Here is a 20,292-nt window from a genome sequence, read left to right as displayed (position 1 = left end):
TTCAGAGGAAGAGGAAGCAGGAATTTTGAGTTCTAGTGAGGTAATTGAAGGGGGATCGAAAGTAATCCGGGAGCAGATAAACCTAGAGCCTAGGTTAAGTGAAGTCCGGAAAGAGGACCTGAGAAAGATTGTTTTGGTGTTTGAAGATGTGTTTTCGAACCGTCCCGGAAACACGAGGGTGATCGAACACGATATCGCGCTAAGCGGTGAGGAGTCAATCCGTAGCAAGCCGTATCGTTGTTCCCCTGTGCAACGTCGCAAGTGTGAGCCGCTCTTGGTGCCGCATAGGTATCGTCGCCTAAAAGTGGCCGGTTACTGAGGTGGAGCATGTTGCTCCACAGCGCAACTTTGACGTTCGCTATAAAAAAAAAGGAAAGCTAAACGCTAATGCAGGTGCATTGAGCAGTGCGTTCTAGCTAGTACCTTCTCAACCTTTCGGTTTCTCGCTGGCGATTCGGGGCAAAATTTTGACCTCATCACGACCTGGGCTGAGCGCTCTCGTTCAGAGTGATCTCAAGGGGCCAACTTTATGTGGTATTCTAATTCGTTACGTTGTTGTACGTGGGGAAAAAAATTGAGTTGTCATTTTAAGAGCCTTGTGTCCCACATGTGGCTCTTGATGTAGAGGGAGGGAACGAAATTCCGATAGACACGTAGATAGGTATATGTTGAACTATACTTTGTCTGGTGTTCTGTCGGGTGACCGAGGGCACTTGCGTGTGTCGTGTGTTGTCTGTTGTCGAACCGTTCTTAGCAAGTTGCAGAACCGTCGACAAGTGCTGAAACCGAAGATGGTCAGAAGAGACGAGTGAAGCTGGTCGACAAGTTGTGGCGACAAGCCAGTGGAGCTGGGATCCGTCGTCAAAAATGGGATGTGTTCCCGGAACAGTTTGGAGCTGTATTCTCCCTATGGCCCTGGAGGCGAACCTGGAGGGACCTGGCGAACGAGCGCACCTGACATCCGAGCCCCGTGGAAGCAGCTCGTCTTTCCGGTGCATTGTCTGGCGGCGGGGGTGCTGTTATGCCAGCGAGTCCTCGTCAAACGGCCGTGCCTCTGAAAAAGGCAATCTGGGTCAAGGCCTGCCCGCAGTCTGCCTGGCGCGAACGGCGTAAACACGCGCGGCGCGTCTCTGGCCCACGTGCATTGAGTCATCTGCGCACGTGACAGCGAGCCGGCGGTCTCGTGTCTGGTGGTCTGACGCATGGCGCGGCGACCCCCCCATTGGAGAATCTGCCCTGGCGGCCAGCGGCGCTTCTGATTGGACCTTTTGGTTGGACCCGGTGTAAATAAAAGAAGCCCTGCGGCGCGTCACGATCGGCAGTCCTAGAGAGAGGAGTCCCCATGTCGGAGTGCCGACATGTGTGTGAGTCAGCGGTCTTAGGCGAAGGGCTGACCTATGTGTTAGAGAGGAGAGCTCGGCTCTTCGAGTCTCTGTTGGCCCCAGTGCCGAAATTGTAACGCCTCTGTATATATGCTGTACATAAACCTTGTTTAACTCACCGTCGTCTCGTCCGCTCGTCTTATCAGCTCTGCGCAGAAGCAGTCGCGAGCTGATAAACCTACGCTACGCAACAGTGGTGGCTTCGGCGAGATCGGCCCGTCGTTCGCAACAGTGGTGGAAGCGGCGGGATCGGTCCGTCGTTCTCAACAGTGGTGGCATCGATGGCAGCCACGGAGGCAGCTTCTCAACAAGTGTCATGAGCGACTGATGGTGTTACAGTCTGTGAGAGTGTGTGGTGACTGTTCGCGCTCGTTTGTGTGGTTTTGAATATTATGAGATAATATTCTTAAAGTGGGGGGCAGTGTCACAGAACGAGCGCTAAAATTGAGCGCGCCGCCAAATTCTTGCGACAACGGGCGGGAGAAACGCCGCGAGGTCAAAAGAAAAAAAAAGAAAACAAACATCCACGGCTCCCGGGCGCGCGCTCTCGCCGCAGAAACATGGCTTCGCAGACGAACCTCCTCACCCCACATCGGCGGCCCAGCAAGCCCGCGATTTTTCTAGAACGAAGGGGGCGGGGCCACGCCGAGTTGAGTCATGCGACGCGGAGGGACTTCCAACCGTCTCGCCCTCTTCCCAGCCTTCGCTGCGCATCGCGCCGACGAAATGAGGAGAACGTTCTGGAAGGTGGCGCGGAACGTATTTAATCGAGCAGCCGAGTCGAGAAAGCAGGAGGAGACGGAAGTGAGCGCCAAAGCGCGTAGGGATTCCGCCGTGTAGTCGGCGAAGGTTTTTGGTCCGTAGGGACGAAGCCGGAGATGAAGAGGATTTCCACCAGTGGGTGAAGGCTCGAGCTACAGGCAAGAGCGTGTGTTTACCGCTATTGAGCGAGGACGCGTGGCAACCGCTGCGTGTGTGAAGCCGACGTGTTCCGGCGAAGAAGTTGAAGTTTGAAGAGTGGCCAATTGAAGACGGGAGGTTTCCTAGAAGAGAAACTTCGAGGGCTGCGGAACGACAACAACGCTGGACTTTGAGTGAGTGATTCTCGGAAGAGTATCATCTAGACTTTGGTTCCAAGAACTTTGGACTGAATAGGTTTTCTATCGCTTTAGTCTTTAAGTGTCTTGGTTGTTCAATGCATGCGACTGCATTGTAGTGCGTATTGTTGTCCGTGTCCGTTGTTTCAAGTGTGGCTGATTGTATTGTGTAGTACGTTGATTGATTGGTTTGATTGGTGACATATTGTATGCAACTATTGTGGAGTGTGTTTTTTTGTGTATTGTTTTCGATCTGCCATTATTGAGAATATAGTTTGTTTGTTTATCAACTCTCGGCTCTGACTTGTTCTTTGGGCCACAGCCGGCGTCCGCTGGCGCGCCAAAAAGGACCACTTCTAAATTGTCCACGCTTTCGTGGTGCGGTTCGGGGGGCCGATACTTCGGCCCTTGGAATTAGCCCGGCGATCGCCTCCCTAGTAAACGGGACGGGAGTGACACCCCTGGGGGGTCGGAGCTCAATAGAAAAAACGCACAATAATAAAATGTGACTCTTGAGCGGCCATGTCCTCGCGGTACATGCGTTATCATGAAATAATTTGCTATGTCGCTCCTTCTGTTCACTATGAGTGTATGAAACACTCACCCCAACAATCTTTATGCCACTTGTTTTTTCAACTATGTCTCCTTAACTGCCCACCTGCTTGGACCTAAGGGTCTGCAATATGTAATAAATAAATAAATAAAATAAGTAGCTGCCACTGCGATCATGAGCGGATACCTAGGAAATTTGAGCGCTCATCAACAAGAGGCGTTGGAACAGGTAGGTGCACGTCACATACGCTCGCCGATCTCATAGAGCACGCATTTGTGACTGTAAAGTTAAGCTATATACGGACAGCCTGCGTTTCATGCACAATTTTCCGTACTGTAGAGAATGGCTCTTTACCCGGCATTCTGCCTCGAGACATATCGCCTCAGTCGTTGCAAGGAAATCGTGTCTAGATGCCACCACTACAAAGTATCGAGTATATCGCAGTTGGACTAGCGTACTCTTTATAAAGGGGTGGTGGCATGGAAGCAACCAGCTCTATTTTCATTTGGTCTATGTTTTCCCAAATTGAGCTAAATATTTTATTTCTCGGTGAGCCAAATGCAGTTTGAGCACCCTGCCTGCCTGCTGTCGGCTATTTATCTATATAACTACAAAACTACGCCATGCATGTCATATGCGTGATAATTTACATGACGCCCCGAGATGCTTCGGCAGCCATCGTTTTATAAGCATGCGATATATAAAAACGTTGGCATAGATAGGCACGTGTGTGTGATGAACCTGAATGGCATGAATGTCATGTCATGGGCTCCACGACATACACGGCATGGTATTGGTGTTTTCACGGCAACTTCACTAAAACGATATGTACCACATTCAGTATGGCATGAGTGTATGATGGCCATAAATGGCACTTCATGACATGGATGTCATGTGACGACCTATTTTCTCTCAGTTTATAGATGCAAAGGCATGAAGCTCCTGTGGTGTTGGGAATGAAGATATATTCTTTTTCTGGTATCTGTACGCTCATGCTCATTGCAATATACTAAAGCTTGTGATGACACCAGGGCAGAGTTTGGGATTTAAATGTACTTAATACTGCCATATTGTTCCTTGACCGGACCTGCTTTTCAAGACGCGCTGTTGTTACCTTCCGGTTTATGCTGGTATTATCACTGTACTCTGTTGTCGAAAGTCATTATCATTACGGATATATTTATAGCACATTGTGTTTTGGCACAACCCAGCCAGTAAACATAGAGCTCTGCTGCTAGGAGTAAACGAGTTTCTTCCCAACGTGCGGTACTCAAACAGGGCCAATTTTCGAGACAGAATTCACTAGTAAACGATCCGGTTACAAAAAACACAGTCAACAAGACAGGCGCCGTCAGAGTTTAAAAAAAAAAACACTCTGCCTCCATGCGCAGTTGTTAACTTAGCTCTGAGGCATTTCGTCGGACCCCCTCCCCCCCCCCCTTTTTTTTTACGCATGTTCACTATAGCCACGCGGCTTCACTGTGCTCCAAAAAAGGCCATTTTCGTTCCTAATAAAACCCGTTGGAAGTTCAGCGTCCGTATTCTGCTGTTCGTTTCCTCTGTTTGTGGCTTCATGGAACTTGCGAAGGGAAATTTTCTCCGAATATCACTCACCAGTGATTATAGCTCGATTCAAAAATTCTGCTTGAGTGGTGCATGCACATGAAATACTGTAATACCTTTGAAGTATTGTAAAGGAGCTTTTTTTCAGCTTTATACTCTTCATTGCACTCATTCTGCTTCCATTTTTACTCAATACACTCCGTGAATAAGGGTGTACACGACATCATCATTGTGACGATTTTGATTAAATGTCTTCGCAGTTTCGGCAGGCCGTTGGAGATGTGAAGAAGTTTTTGTACACGGATGCCTTTTTGCTTCGTTGGCTACGGGGTGAGAGGGCTATTTTACGTTCGAGATCAGTGACAGGCTACAGCTGATTTGCCGTGCATTGTATTGACGTTGAGAGGGCCATGGCAAAACGAGTCAATAAGCGTATCTTTGAGGACTCGATCATTAACAAAACGGACAAGTACTAATTAAAAAAAAACAGTAAAGGCCACGTAGGTTCACCAGGTTGCACACACAACAGCGTTGATCACTGTGTCAGTTTAGAAAGAGTAGCCGACCAGGTCCATGCTTAGAGCCCATCGTTTACTCAACTCATTTACACTCTAAGAAAGAGAAAAGAAGTATTTCGACTCTTTGGTGTGACTGCCGACTTGTAATGTATACGACTCTCCTTAAGGAGACACCTGAACTTCCTTTAGATATTAATATGACTCTCACCAGAGGGTCATGATAATCTTCCAAGGGAGTTCTAGCGTTCGAAGGGGGTTCCCGACTCCAAAGGGAGTTCCATGACTCTCTCATCTGAAATTCATGAAACCCACAAAAGAGTTAATATTATTCGTTGAATACTTTCAAGTACATAACAAGTTCTCATGTACATGACAAGTCAGGAATCCCATAAAAAAGTAAAACATGCTCTTCTCTCTCTCTTTCTCTCTCTTTTCATCTTAAATGTATTAAGAGCTAGGCTGTTGTGCCGGATATTTTGGTTCATTTCTGGAGGAGTAAAACTAAAATAACGGCATGAGGAATCATATGCATACTTCTGTCTATTTTTCGATCCACATCACGACTAACCACATACGTAAAAAAGATACTTGCTAAGAAAAATAATAATGAAGAACTGAAAGGAAACGTTCCGAACATCTCGTGAGTGGAGCAGAACCGATGCTCCCTCTGTTCGCTAAAGGAAATCTATAATGATGAACTTCATGAATTCATAAATGATGAGCGAATGAATGAATGAATGAATGAAGCAAAAAGAAACACATGACCTCTACAAACGTGCATGCTTCACTGAACAATTCGGCAACAACCCGACTTACTACGAGACGCACTTCGATCAATCCATCTTCACTTTTCATGTGCTCCGTGGTGCGTATAGCCCGGGACTTCGACGACGCCAAGGCCGAGCGCATGCATTGTAACGTGAGTATAAAACGATTACCACGCACACATGCTAACGCGATAGTTTCTAGCGGCGCCAGTCACGCAACTACGGTACGGACAAATCTTTAAAGGGATAGTAGCGAATCGTTTTACCCGGATCAATGTACAACTGAAATTACGAGCACATTGAAATGAGTTAAGGGTCTTGATTCAGGAGGTGTTGAATTTCAACCATCCTTATGCAATACGTGCCTTCAAAATGCGTCAACTTCCCTTTATCCCTTGCAGGGTAGCAAACCGGATGTGCGCCTGGTTAACCTCCCAGCCTTTCCTTGCACCCTTATCTCTCTCTCTCTCTTGCGATATGAGTGAGGATCACACTACGCTAGTTCACATCTTTTGTTTTGAGATCCCGTGTCTTTCGCACGCCTTACTAGCGCATGTGTTGTTTTCTCATTGGTGTCGCCTACAATTAGGACATTGCATGGCGGGGAAAAAACGCCATCGACGACATGCCGCGCCGCTACGAAATACCGGAAGTAAGTTCAATCACCTTCCGTTTTTCAATCATCTCTCAAAGTCTACGTTCAAACATTCTTATCTATAGAACACTGCCGGAGTGATAAATGTGTTCAGTATTAACCAAGCCATTTGTCAAGGTTTCTCTCACACCAACAACTTAACGCTACTAAACTCCACGAAAAACTGACAGAGAAATGCATTTAGGATGCAATGCTGCCCAGCTGGATAAACTTCGTCAGAAGTTAGACTCAAGTTTCCCAGACGTTATAATGCTGACGACGAAGGGTTTTTTACTTCAGTGGCATGAAAGTATGAAACTGTTTATCCCTAGATGTCAAGACAACACATAATTTGGAACAGTGCAGTAAATTATTTTATTGCGACAACAATTATGTGAACATTTTCAGAGGGTTTTTTTTCTGTTTTTATCGCCGTTGCCGTCATGTGCCGTATATGTTTGTGAATTTATATATACAAACGAGCCACAAAGAAAAATGACTTGGAAGAAAAAAAATGCCCACGCAGCCGAACAGGAGTTTACACCTGCCTTCGAATTTCGGGTCATAGGCATACACGCGAGCTTTGAATTTCATGTGGCGGCCACTTGGAGAACTAAATAGAAAAGCGAGACATAGCGAAGAAAGGGGCGCAATGTAAAAGGGAGAGCAATATTTTATCTTTTTATACTCTATTTCAAAGTTTACCCATAGCGCACTTTTGTCCTAAATGCAGCTCCTAATTTGGGTAATCGGATGGTGTTTTTGCATTTCCTTTTTTTATCTGCATGTGCGCGTATTTGCTCACATACCTTTCGAGTCCGCGAATTCCCACTAACGTGCCACATACGTATTGCTATTTTAATGCAGCTCGTAAAGGAAAATTTTCCAGGTACGATTCTGCACCCTTGCAAAGACGGTCGGCCGATGTTGTTGATCCCGATAGGGATGGACATCAAAGGTAATATTGATTCTATTCGAAGTGACTGTAAACTTTCGTCACAGATACCAAAACGCTTGCACTGAAAGGGGCCGTACGCGTCCACCAGTCTTGGAGATAACGGGCGCTGGCTAGAACAGGAGCTGACATTAGAGAGTTTTAGTACTGCGTACGCTGCGTACGAGGCGGGATTGCGTACGTAAGGACGCCACGTTCTGCGTAGTGCGCATGCGCAGGCCGTAACGCGCACGTATCGCATTACGTACGCAGCCGCTACGTGCGCACGCATGAGATGCGTGCGTGCGTACGTATGAGGTGACCGCGCCACTCTCGAACAAGTTCGCGACAGCGCGAGACTTCGTTTTGCAAAATGGCGGCATCTAAGGCAAGCACCGACCGGCTCTGTGGCTTAAAGTATGGCCATAATCTGGCTATAACACTTTGATTGGCTCACATCGGCTGTCAACAACACGTGATTTTATTTTGATCTACCAGACGGCGCAACACGCTTTACGCTCGTTACGTACGCGGGTACTACGGCGTACTAAAAGCCGATTAGTGGCAAACGACGCCCCGTATAACGGAAGGCACTTGCGTGATGCGTACGTAGCACCATTACGCAGTGCTAAAACTCTTTATTGTAGTAGGCATGTGCGTACGTACGGAAGCGCGTGTTGTAGAATAGCAGCAGAGGTGTGTACATGATAAAGCACTGTGTTGCCTCATCGTAACAGCGAATGCAGATTTGCAATCAGCGTTTCACAATAGTGTCGAATACCTCTCAAAGCTGTGAGAAAGCAGTCTGCCAGTCTCTCTTGTTGCAGCCATAAAGGCAATCACTGACATGCTGAAAATGATGGAGGACCACTTTCCAGAGTGCCTGGAGAAGTGCGTCTGCATTAACGGCGAGTGTTGAATTGTACGGTGTTAGAGAAAAGGCATTGATTTCGATAGATAGATAGATAGATAGATAGATAGATAGATAGATAGATAGATAGATAGATAGATAGATAGATAGATAGATAGATAGATAGATAGATAGATAGATAGATAGACAGACAGACAGACAGACAGACAGACAGACAGACAGACAGACAGACAGACAGACAGACAGACAGACAGACAGACAGACAGACAGACAGACAGACAGACAGACAGACAGACAGATAGATAGATAGATAGATAGATAGATAGATAGATAGATAGATAGATAGATAGATAGATAGATAGATAGTCTGTCTGTCTGTCTGTCTGTCTGTCTGTCTGTCTGTCTGTCTGTCTGTCTGTCTGTCTGTCTGTCTGTCTGTCTGTCTGTCTGTCTGTCTGTCTGTCTGAAGCTGAGTAACTATTGTACGTTAAATGTCGCTAGAGCCTCCTTATAGTTTCGACCAGTGGATTTTTCTTGGTCAAAACAGTTAGTGGCTTTTATGGCAGCGTATTTATGTACGCGTGGCTCTATCTCTCTCGTCCTCAAATTTGAAGATGAGAAGATCAAGCTTGTGCGCAAAGAAAACTATAGTCACTCAAGAATCTCCTCACCGGGCTTTCTAGCACCTTGGCGCTACAAGTGGAGTGACGATTCAAATAAAGCGTGTAAACTGCGAAATTTCACTAATTTCAAAGGAGAGAGTGGGAGTGAAGAGAGTATAGTTAGTACAAACGTGTGTGTGGCAGCGTGTGCGAGTATAATTAAGAGTATAAGAACGTAAGTGATGGGCTGGTGTGAATGATCTAGTGGACGGGATGCAGATGTGAATTGTCTAGTTACACTATGGAAACGAAGGGTGATAGGCGCGAGGTCAATGATGTCAAATAACCTGCTGTACAAAGGTCTCGAATGAACGTCTAAGCACGAAGATTCTGCTAGTATAGACATGTTAGGAGTACGCGCGTCATGGCTTACGAAGTCAGGCGTGAAATTCAAACAGACAAGGCCCGTGAATATTTGGCCCGCAAAGGTAAAAATCTTCATTTCTTTATTTTTCAGGGGGGGGGGGGCAAGTTTTTTTTTTTTGAAGAGCAAGGGAGTAACAGTGCGAACACACAATTAAATGTATTTGTAGATGGATATCAGTCCGAACATTCGAATATATATTAGTATTAACGTGATAGCGAAAGTGAGTAGCCGCTACTTACTACGCTTGTTTAATCGCGCTCTTAGACTACTTCATCAATGGGTTGCGGTGCCGCCTTTTAAAGTTGCGGCCTTGTGCAGCAGTGCTACGGTACGCGCATATGCGTGCAAAACTTGGTTTGATGTATTCGGTGTTTTATGACCTTAGTAATGCAGGTCGTGATGCACAAAAACAACAACAAGAAACCATTAGTTTAACAGCCCATGGAGGCGGCGCTAATGCGTGATAGAGTGCCTGTACACCTTACCATTTTTTTTTACCTAGGGGTAGCATATACAGTAACTGCACCATGCGAAATAGTCAACACAGCGAAACGAAATTGGGGGGGGGGGGAGAATGACATATGCATATTCAAGACATATTTTATTTTAAAACAACACAAATTTACAAACAGTGAGGACAACGAACAAGTACAGGACTGGCAGCGTGCCATTCGTGGTTTCTGAAACTTGTCCAGATTCGGTCGCAGATCAGAAAGGGGGGGGGGGGCGTAACTTCATTTCCCGGTCGTGTCCTGCTCCGGTTCGATTGGCACGATGATGGCTCTGTGTCCGGGCGGCACGGTGATCGTCCTGGCCGGATGCCTCTCGGTCTGGGACGGCAGGAGCACGGACACGGGAACGTACGACGTAGCCGCCGAGGCGGCTGCTGCGGAGGCCGCGGACGCCGCTGCAGACGCGGCGGCGTTGCTTGTCGGACCGCGAGACGGGAACGGCAGCCTGGCAGACGACCTGTGTTGTTTAGGGGATGGTTGAAAGAAAGGAATAAAACAAAAATGTAAGGACACTGTAAATTCCGAAGTGTGTTCTGAGAAAGCCTGTGGCTATACGACTGACTATACCATGTCTTATTAAATGCCAATGCATTTTTAGTCGGGCTTTGTCAGGCGTCCGTCGGGATCCGTCCACCGCCCTCTCCCGTAGCAAGAGCTGTGGGCGTGCACGTCCCTAGCAACCGGAGCTCCTCCATGTCCCGCTGCGGCGTCGGCAGCTGTCAGCAACAGCTGCGGGCACGTGTGCTTAGCCTCGCCCCTAGCAACCGGAGCCCCACCTCCTTGACTTGAACGTGACTTGTCACCGACTCAATGCAGTGCGTTTGGAACGTGTTCGTAGCGTTTGTGCTGCCAACAGGTGTCCGACTACCATTACTGGAAGTTGCATTGATCTCGCCTTTATTTCAAACTGTGACGTGCGCATGCTCCTCAAAGACCTCCTGACTGGACACTTCAGCGACCACAACGCCAAGATTAAGGTACAATGACAACACAAACATGTGCTTATCAATGTGTAAATAAATGGTTACGGTACGAATCCTCATCTTGTCGTTGACTTACGCCATTAAAATTACTACGCCGTCTACTCTCGGTGCAAGAAATGCATTCGCATTTCCTCACGATTCCTTTCGGGGAGAAGGGGACATTTTTTGATGTTTTATGTTTATTTCTTTACACTCTGAATATTTACACTCTGAATAACATGATTGCTGAGAGAGTGTGAGTGGGGAGAGGGTACAGCTAGCAAAATTCCAGGGCAGCGCGGACGGAGAGACGGACGGACGCGATTATGAGACATTAAGGGTGTTCACCCTGAAAGGGAGGAGGCAAGCAGGTTAACCGGACATTTGGTTAACCAGTCCGATTGCCTACCCTACGCTCAGAGGATGGCAAAGGCAAGAGGAAAGATGAGGAGAGAGGAGGGCAGGCAGGAAGGAAACGATTGATAGTCGAAAAGATGCGCTTATAGCCGAAAAGGGACTGCCACGTTGTCCTTGTAGGAGCGAAGCTCCTTATGGTCGAGGTTTGTCCGTTGGCGTTGTGCGCCGTAGCCGCCGATGACGATGATGATGGTAATAAAGAACAATGGTGTTGCCGACCACACATTGTATTCCTGCCATTTCGGCACAGCACGTGCAAGGTACCCACTATACGTCATGACGATGACGTTCATAAGCGTGCGCACGAGGGGGCAGAGGGGGGGGGGGGCACGCTAATCATATAAGAAGGGGAACGCAAAGTATGCCTCATACACTGACTCAGTAGGTAAAGGGGCATTGCGACGAGCCGTCGCAACCAGTGGAAAAGAACCCTGCTCACGCCTATGATGACGCTGATGACAATGAAGTGGATGACGGTGAGGATCATGAACAATGACGGGTTTGTGCAGTGGATGACGTCTCGATATGCTCAACGGTGCATTTCGTGCGACTGGAAACTACCAACAGGAGAATCTGCCCAGACCTCGTCTTTGCTAACTTCAAGCTAGATCAGACACCACAAGGCAGCAACAATGAAGGCACAACGAAATTTAAAACTCAACGCCACACACCAGTATTGACCAATAAACATTGTATATAACTGCAAACCACTTGGCGCTCATTCACATGCGTGAGGGGTCAATGTCACGGATGATTATCCCCACTGCTACGCCCACTTATCATCATTGACGTCGTGGATATGCCGGGTCGTTTCTTGTTTTTCTTTGTGCTGAACTGATACCGTACTTGTAGTCGTAAATATACTACGCGTGCGCGGAACCATACGGGTTAAATTCTTTGACCACTAGTAGCCCATTTCTAATCTTAGTACGCTCTTTTCACATGACACTAGGATATTGCAGCGAAAGACACCCAAGAGGCGCTTTGCACACGTGGATGAAGCGCAAAACATTTTAGGACCACTGTCAGTCTGTCCTTCGTTGTTATTTTCTTATCGTGGGATGTCTGCTGGCGGGAGGTATTACTAGGGGGGGGGGGGGTACTCAACAATCGAATCTCACACTCGCAAATCAGAGAGTTGGCCGATGTGAGCCTTCCTAACACTGATCGTGCCTGCTGAAGTTGCGAGACCTAGATCCTCCGTGATAACCTTCCTTTTTCGCTGCTCGCCCACCTGCCATAGGACAGCTAATCGCGAGTACATGGCTTGCATCGATGTGGGAGGCATACCAGGACCAGAACACAGTACAAAATCACGGTCTGGAGAACAGAAACACGTGTCATGATTGAAAAAAAAAACAGTGGCGCCAACGCCACCTGTAGTCTAAAGACGAATGCGCAAGGGGCGTAGGGCTTCCAAGGTTCGCATGCACATTTTGCCGTGTCTTAGCGCATTCAGTACCTATTCGAACCTGCGTGGTACCGAACGCTTGTATCAAACGTCACGGGGCGAAAAACGGTTCGCGACAACCACAGGTTATTACAGTGCAGGCCGATCGGCCTTGTCCCGGACTGCAGAGAAAGTCGTATCCGCCCGAAACTCATAAAATCCGTTATCGTATACGTAGGTTCCACTGTATATACGTCATACGGTGTGGAAACAATGATGAAACAACATGGGTGACAGTGATACGTCCGAATAACAATCCGTGAAGTTGGTGCCAACATCAGCAACCGTTCATCGACAAGCCTCTGTCTGAATGTTTTAATAACACATGTCGGAAGTACTTCGATTGTATGAACACCACTGAGCGACCTCCAGCGATGTTTTGCAACCTTATAGTTGCGTTTATATAGAGTACGCCGACCAGTGGCAAACACAGCTACTATAACGCAAGACGGGCGGCGAAAATACGCCTGAAATACGGTCCATGCGGTTGGGCCCTGCGTCTATCAACCTCGCGATCCTCCGTCACTGACCCTTATTGCCGGTTGCACTTAAAAGAACCGTTAATCTCAGTGTGCAAGTAGATCGGGGCTCCTCCAGCGATGTGACAGCGATGAACGCACGCTACGCAATGCAGGGTGCAGCGGCAGCAGCCAGCGGCGTATGCAGCCGGCAGCAACAGGGACGCACGCACGCGCTTCGTGTCAGCAACATTGATTGACAGCAGCGTCGTCACAGTGCGGCCCCGCTCTGCTCGAGTCGCACGGCTCGAACTCGCGCTGTCGCTGCTTCTGCTGCTGTTTCGTACTGCTTGAAGCTGCTCCGGCGCGCCAGTCACGAAAGAAAGAGTGGCCAGCAGCAGGGCATTCCGCGGACGCGAGGAAAGGAGAGGCGCGTGCCCCGAGCGCGCACGACCGACTGTTTACCATATTGACTGGCACACACAGGCGGCCGAGGTGGGATTGCACTTCCGTTCGTGAGCCTACTGCCCTTAAAAGAAGCGGGCGCGTCGAATACTCCGGTCACGCTCCGTGTGTAGCGAACGGGCCGACCGACGGGCCTTTGTGTCTCCGAGCGCGTATACATACACTGGCACTGCTGCTGCTGCGGGAAGATCTGTGGCCACCGCCGATCCGCTGTTTGCTCCTGCATGGCATTACGCATAATTCGCGTCCAAGAACCCCGACGATGATCCAGCCGCAATGTGGGCAGCCCCCGCGCGAGTTGTGAAGAGTTGAGCGGGAAAAGGGGGGTAGGCATGAACGCTTGTTCTTCACTTCAAAAAAAGAAAAACACAGGCTCGCGCCAGGCACGAGCAAGATGTAACACTATACCTGCACACCTAGCACGCTCTGTACAACTATACCTCTTGACGCTGTACACATCTTAACGGCCGCGTCGGGAGGACGCTGCGTAACGCCAGCGCACGTTCGCGACGATTACGCAGGGCCAACGAAGCCTGTCTGTCGTGGAAGACGCTGAAGCCGCGACAGAAAGCAGGTGTGTACCGCATCGCGTGCGCCAGAGCCGCCGCTCCTGTCGGGAATATGTAATGTGCCCCGGGACGGGGATTTGGTTGATCTTCTCTCGCTCTCCGAAGGAGCCGGGCTTTGAGAAACGCGGCTTCGCCAGTGCGTGATGCGAAAATATTGCGTCACAATGTCAACGCATTCGCTCGACCAGGCGCGGGTCCCGACTGATACATGCTGCGCGGTTGGTGGGCGCGCCACACCAGGCAGTCGCGGGTGGGTCAACGGTGAGAAAGGAGATTGTCGGAGATGCACACACAACGACGGGTCGGTTCTTCTTCGGAACAGTGACGTCAGAGCGGGGGCCCGCCGCGACGGGTCGTCTGAAATGCAGATTTCCATTCCCTGTCGCGTTAGGTGCGGCGTTATCGCTGCTTTGGACACCTGGGCGTTTGAGTAATGTTTAAGCTCGACCGCTTAGTCTCGCTCCTTTATTTTTTTGCACTTTATAAACAGGCGTGAGTCGAACGTACACGAGAACAAAACGTTACTCCCCCGCTTCGCTTAGCACACGTGTTCGAGATTCCCTAATCTTATGAAAAGCTTAACTACTTCAATCCTGGCTTTCTTAACGTGCTACAACGAGTCAATGCGCACAACAGAGCTGTACTTCAGGCACATTTAACTGCTTCGTAATTACACAAAGCAGCTTCCAAATTGAGCGGACTTTTGTCGGCCGTAAGAGCGTGTTTGAAGAATTTTAGTGAGGGTCTAAACTGCAGCTTTGGCTGTATGAGCTGAGTTAAACGCAAGATGATGCAAGCTTTACAAAACCAATCAGCTTGAGTGACACGTATGTTTGCAGGACAATGACATGGCGCTCTGGTTGCCCACTGCTAGGAAAAAGAGCATGGGTTCGACTATTTGCCTGAGCAAACATATCTACTGGGGACTAAAAGCATGGACGTGAGTGCAGGTAGATCTGGATGGGTTTTCAAAGACTCAAGGTGGCTCGAAATTCACCATGCTTCATTATATCGCACAGCGATAATGACACCCCAAACCCCAGAGACCGTGAGCGCATTGCATTGCACGGCATTGCGAAGCTGCGCGCAATGACGCTCCGGGCTGGGCGAGGTATAAGATTGAGCTTTAGGCGTCACGCAGACGAAAATACGAAATCAACGCAAACAGCTACGAACTGAACGGCCGGTTCGCGATTGTCCTTCAGCGAAGAGGTTACGATGAAAATTTGCATATAAAATAATGGTTGTTTCGACGCCGTTGTTTTGATGACGTTACGGACTCGTCGATATGCTTCGCCACGAGACATTCGCCTTCGCTGACTGTAATGTCTGACGCATGCGAGCATAGGTAGACCGGACAATGCATTTGGCACTATATACGCCAAACACCGTCACACACATCCAACAGCTTAAGGTCACCCATTCTTACTTCAAGGTCAGATTAGATAGGTATTGTTCGATTATAGCTGAGGTGCGGCTGTAGCCGATAACTAAATTATAACGCAAATTCGAAGCGTGACGCCAATTCGATACCGCAACGTGAACAAGTGGAGCCAGGAAAAAAAGAGAGAAACGGCTGGAGGTCGTTTTGTGTGGTTCAGAGCAATAGATAACTAAAGTTTGTTTACGACCAGACGTGCGTTCTCTTCGCCATGAAGTGGGTGACTTTTTCATTCTAGGTACCCATGGCTGTAGCCACCGATGGCAGAGTCCTTTGCACTAGCCGTAGCTGGTCCTTAGCAACGAAGTAAAAAAAAAAGCTTCGCTTGTCTGTGCACTGCTCTGATTGTTCGATAACAAATAGCGCACACGCAACAGCCGTCCTTGAATGGGTACTGACACAAAATATTTTGTCTTCGAGAGCCAAGAAAGTGTACTGGTAAGCATGAGTACACCCTGACAAATTACTCGCAATCTGTTTTCTTTTTTTTTCTTTAAGCTGAGCTTCAGACTAGCTCAGAGCGTTGTTCTAACAAAACACGTTGCGAGGCTAGTTGGTGAAACGTTTGACGAGGATAAACATATAAGTACATGACAGTACCGTCCTGTCTTGTACTTATCTTCGTATCCTCGTCAAATGTAGCACCGCAATTTTTGAAGAGAATGTTCTCTGTACACAGGAGATTCTTCATCATCATCATCATCATCACCACCACCACCACCACCATCATCATCATCAGCCTGACTACGTCCGCTGCAGGACAAAGGCCTCCTCTCCCATGTTCCGCCAGTTTACCCGGTCCTGTGCTTGCTGCTGCCAATTTATACCCGCAAACTTCTTAATCTCATCTGGCCACCTATAACCTTCTGTCTGCCGGTGTAAACTCAACTTATAAACTCGGAGTCTATTAATCCATGTCTCGTGAAGAATCGGTTAAATCAGAGTATGGCGAGCGCGAGGTCAGCGTCTGGGGAATCGAATCGCGTGCTTTATTCACGCGAATGGAGGCCACCGCGGTCTGGAAGCGGGGTCGGCGTGGCCCACGATCGCGAGGTTGTATACACGCGTAGGTCTTTGTTATCGAAATCGCTTCCGTATTCACCTCCGTCCGTAGAAATACACGCCCAGATCGCGACTTTTCCCAGGCCTATCGCACTTATACAGGCAGACCGTAGGTGTGCACGCAGAGTACAAAACGTCGCAATTATCTCGGCGTAACACATCACGGCATACGGAACCGGCTAGTGTCAGTGGTGGGAAATGGTTGCTGTGCAGGTTTGGTCAGCCAATGGCGGTTTTGTCGCGATGGGGACAATCGTATATATGCATGTTTTTATATTCAAGAACCAGTAGCTGTCGAAATTATGTGTTGAAAGTAAGTTTTTCTCTTTCTCTCTCTCCCAACTTCCCGAGACAAAGGCCCCACAATTTGAATGAACCATGGGGTACATCTGCAGTTAGCACTACAGAGCACTGGAATTTAGGTTACCTTTCTTTCATTAAGTACGATATCAGTGCACGTTAAAAACTCCGGATGGTCGGACTTTTCGGAGCCCTCCACAACGACGTCCTTTATAGCCATATTGTGATTTTGGGACGCAAAACTCTAGATATTATTCTTTTTTCATGAACAGAGGTTTCCTTTGTTCGTTGGGGTATCTCCGTCACACATTTGTGTATTTGCATACACATAGGACATGTAAATATTTCTACAGGAGGGAGAGGGGGATAGTGAATAACCTAAACTATCTCCTGGTCACGCCACTGGGCAGGCGAGCGAAAGATAATTGCGTAGCTTGAATTCGAACTACACGAACGCAAGTTCGGTGACCCTTTGTGCGCAAAGAATCAAACTTCAAATTGACACTGGCTTTCTAGAGGCCCATAAGTGAATTGAGAAACAGCAGCTCATTGTTCCGCAGCAACCTACCACTTCTGGGGCTGTTGTAGGCCAATCGCAACCCATTGCGATTGTGTGAATGTACGTACACTTTTATACGCCACCGTCTGTCATTTATCGCGAGGGCGTCGTCTGCTCAAAAAGCACGCTTGGTTATTGTGAAACGAAGTATGCATTGATGCAACCAAGATGGCCCACCTCGAGCTTTCGAAGCACCGTAGAATATAGGCTGCCGAGGTCATGCTTTAAATGAAGAATGGCGTCCACTCCTTCGAAAGAACACACGTACCGACACCTTCGATCGAGCTTCGAAGTAGGCTGGTCATCTCGCGGAGCTTCGAAGTAGGCTGGTCATCTCGCGGTTGTGATTCACGCGCAGCGCCGAAGTGGGGGAAAAGCCCATCCTCGGAATTCCGCGTAAGGTTTCGCTCCAAGGTCGCAACAAAGATCATGTTAGAAAGCGTATGCGACTGCTCTGTCGTACACGCTATCGGCTGCTGACCCGCAGGTCGCGGGATCGAATCCCGGCTGTGGCGGCTGCATTTCCGATGGAGGCGGAAATGTTGTAGGCCCGTGTACTCAGATTTGGGTGCACGTTAAAGAACCCCAGGTGGTCAAATTTCCGGAGCCCTCCACTACGGCGTCTCTCATAATCAAATAGTGGTTTTGGGACGTTAAACCCCACAAATCAATCAATCAATCAATCGTACACGCTACATCGTCGGCTAGCGCTTAAATTGGATCGAGAATAGGCATCGCCAACACAATGAGCGCGACAGATAGGTTGCGGGTCATCGTGTGGAGGACATGCAGACCCAATGTCTCATAAAATATAATGTTTCGCGGTCCCCGTGAAGAGTAGGGGGAGGGGAGGGTGAAATCAAACAGCCGTGTCTGAGAATGACATGACACTACCAAGCGCATGTGACAGCACTATTTACAGAACTTGCGCATCTATGTGCAATATATTTATTCTGACTCGCGAAATACGGCTCCTAAAGCAGGCGAAATGTGTTTTTTTGTGTGCATAGGCGTCCAAGACCAACACAAACAGCAAGGGGAGGAACTTGAAAGAACTCGCCAATGTAATCGGTCGAAAACTAGTTTTAATGACGAAGCTCTGCATGATTTGCTGACAAAGTTTTCTATGAAGACCACCTCTAGCTCACTGGAATGATTAACAAATTAGTCACCTGCGTTCCCATTTGTTCGTTCGTTAGTTCATTCATTAATTCATTCATTCATTCATTCATTCATTCAATATCTGGCTTGGGCCAAGCTGGCCCAGTCTTTCGAAATAAACTAATTTAGGAAAAGTAGATTTCCTCCCGCAATGTCCATAAGCAACACCATGAATAAGAAAGGAGCGCTAACAAATACGAGACAGAGACGCAGCAGGCCAATTAGGAGAGCTGGAAATGTTCCCCCATCAGCACTACGAACGCCAATGCGATACAGCCCAAGTGAATCCTTTCAGCCAGGCATCGAGAATAAACGCGTGCACGAACATCTTAACGCTAATTTGGATGGCGATGATTTGTAAAGGCTAAAACCTGGACAATTTTTAGTGAAGTATTTTATGTGATGTCATTGTATAGCGGATCCGAATGACACTGTGTCACTCGAGCTGGTACTTCATTCATTGCTATGCAACACAGCACGCAACGCACACAGCCGCTAGAGAGAGAGAGAGAGATAACTAAACACGTTCCATCTGGGGAGCCAATGTTGCAACCTGAATACTTAAGACTGCCTCAAGGACGGAGCGTATTTAATGATGGAGCGTATTTAACGTGCTGTCCGATAAATCCCTCGCCCCTATCCGATGGAAACATGAGCATACACCTCCAGCATAACGCAGGCACCACTTCAGCTTATGTACTTGAAGCACGGCTAAACAGATTTATTTATTTATTTATTTATTTATTTATTTATTTATTTATTTATTTATTTATTTATTGCCTTCTTTTTCACCCCTCCCTTTTTTTTCAGTCGACAAACTTTCGTGCAGGAAAACAAGCACCCGTCTACATTGTGCAAACAAGGTTCAAGCAGCTATAGCGTTGCTTCGAATTTTATCGGCACCGTCCCACCGAGAGCAGTGAATCGCCGGAATGCGGTCAAACTGAGCGTATACAAATGCGTACGACACGCGCGACGAAGCTCGTAAAGTCTTCGACGGGAACGCGAGTTCACAGCTCAACCGATACGAGAGCACTGCGGCGACGCATTGGCCGATGCTTGCTTCGCGACCCGTTCATATATACAGCTGCCAGTCCGATGAGAGCCACCTCCCTTGCAACAAATGGACGCAGAACACACCGTGGATTACAGTGATCTCACACGTCGCGTCTAACAGTTACCAGCGGTAGCACGTCAAATGTTTGTCAATTGTGAATTAAACACGCACTAACAACATAACGAATACAAAATAGATGCGCCAAATGTCGACTTTCGGTTCAACGTGGGAGTACGCAGGAACGAGCCGCGCTGTTTACGCTATGGGCCTCCATTGAGAGCTGGCTGTTCAAGTAATATACGCTGTAGTACAAGACCACGCCAAGTCACCAAAAGAAAAAGGGCTCTCCCCTTCATTACCCCCTTGTAACCTCGCTTTCGCAAGGCGGCGCCACTGGCACCACCTGGGAAGCACAGCGGCAGAGCTCTCGATTCGCTGCAATCAAGCCAACTACGACGCGCGGGTGCCATAAGGCGAAAACAGTTTTACAGGGGGTGTGAGCACGCCCACACAGATGTTTTACCCATTGCT

The 20,292-nt window shown here is 48.2% G+C and overlaps 1 protein-coding gene across 1 annotated transcript in view; it reads right to left on the bottom strand.

Moving 5' to 3' along the window:
• Window positions 1–9,930: 9,930 nt before the first annotated feature.
• The window catches only part of LOC142817249 (uncharacterized), a 59,457-nt gene continuing 49,095 nt past the window's right edge, over window positions 9,931–20,292 (bottom strand). The window contains exon 4 of the mRNA XM_075894314.1: window positions 9,931–10,317. Coding sequence (XP_075750429.1) covers window positions 10,083–10,317 — 235 coding nt within the window. The 3' untranslated portion in view covers window positions 9,931–10,082. The remainder of the gene's footprint in view (window positions 10,318–20,292) is intronic.

Source organism: Rhipicephalus microplus, chromosome 5 (genome assembly GCF_043290135.1).
Source record: "Rhipicephalus microplus isolate Deutch F79 chromosome 5, USDA_Rmic, whole genome shotgun sequence".
In the NCBI taxonomy this organism is placed as follows: domain Eukaryota; kingdom Metazoa; phylum Arthropoda; class Arachnida; order Ixodida; family Ixodidae; genus Rhipicephalus; species Rhipicephalus microplus.
The sequence above is the reverse complement of the archived record's forward strand: the minus strand, read 5'-3'. Positions and strand labels throughout refer to the sequence as shown.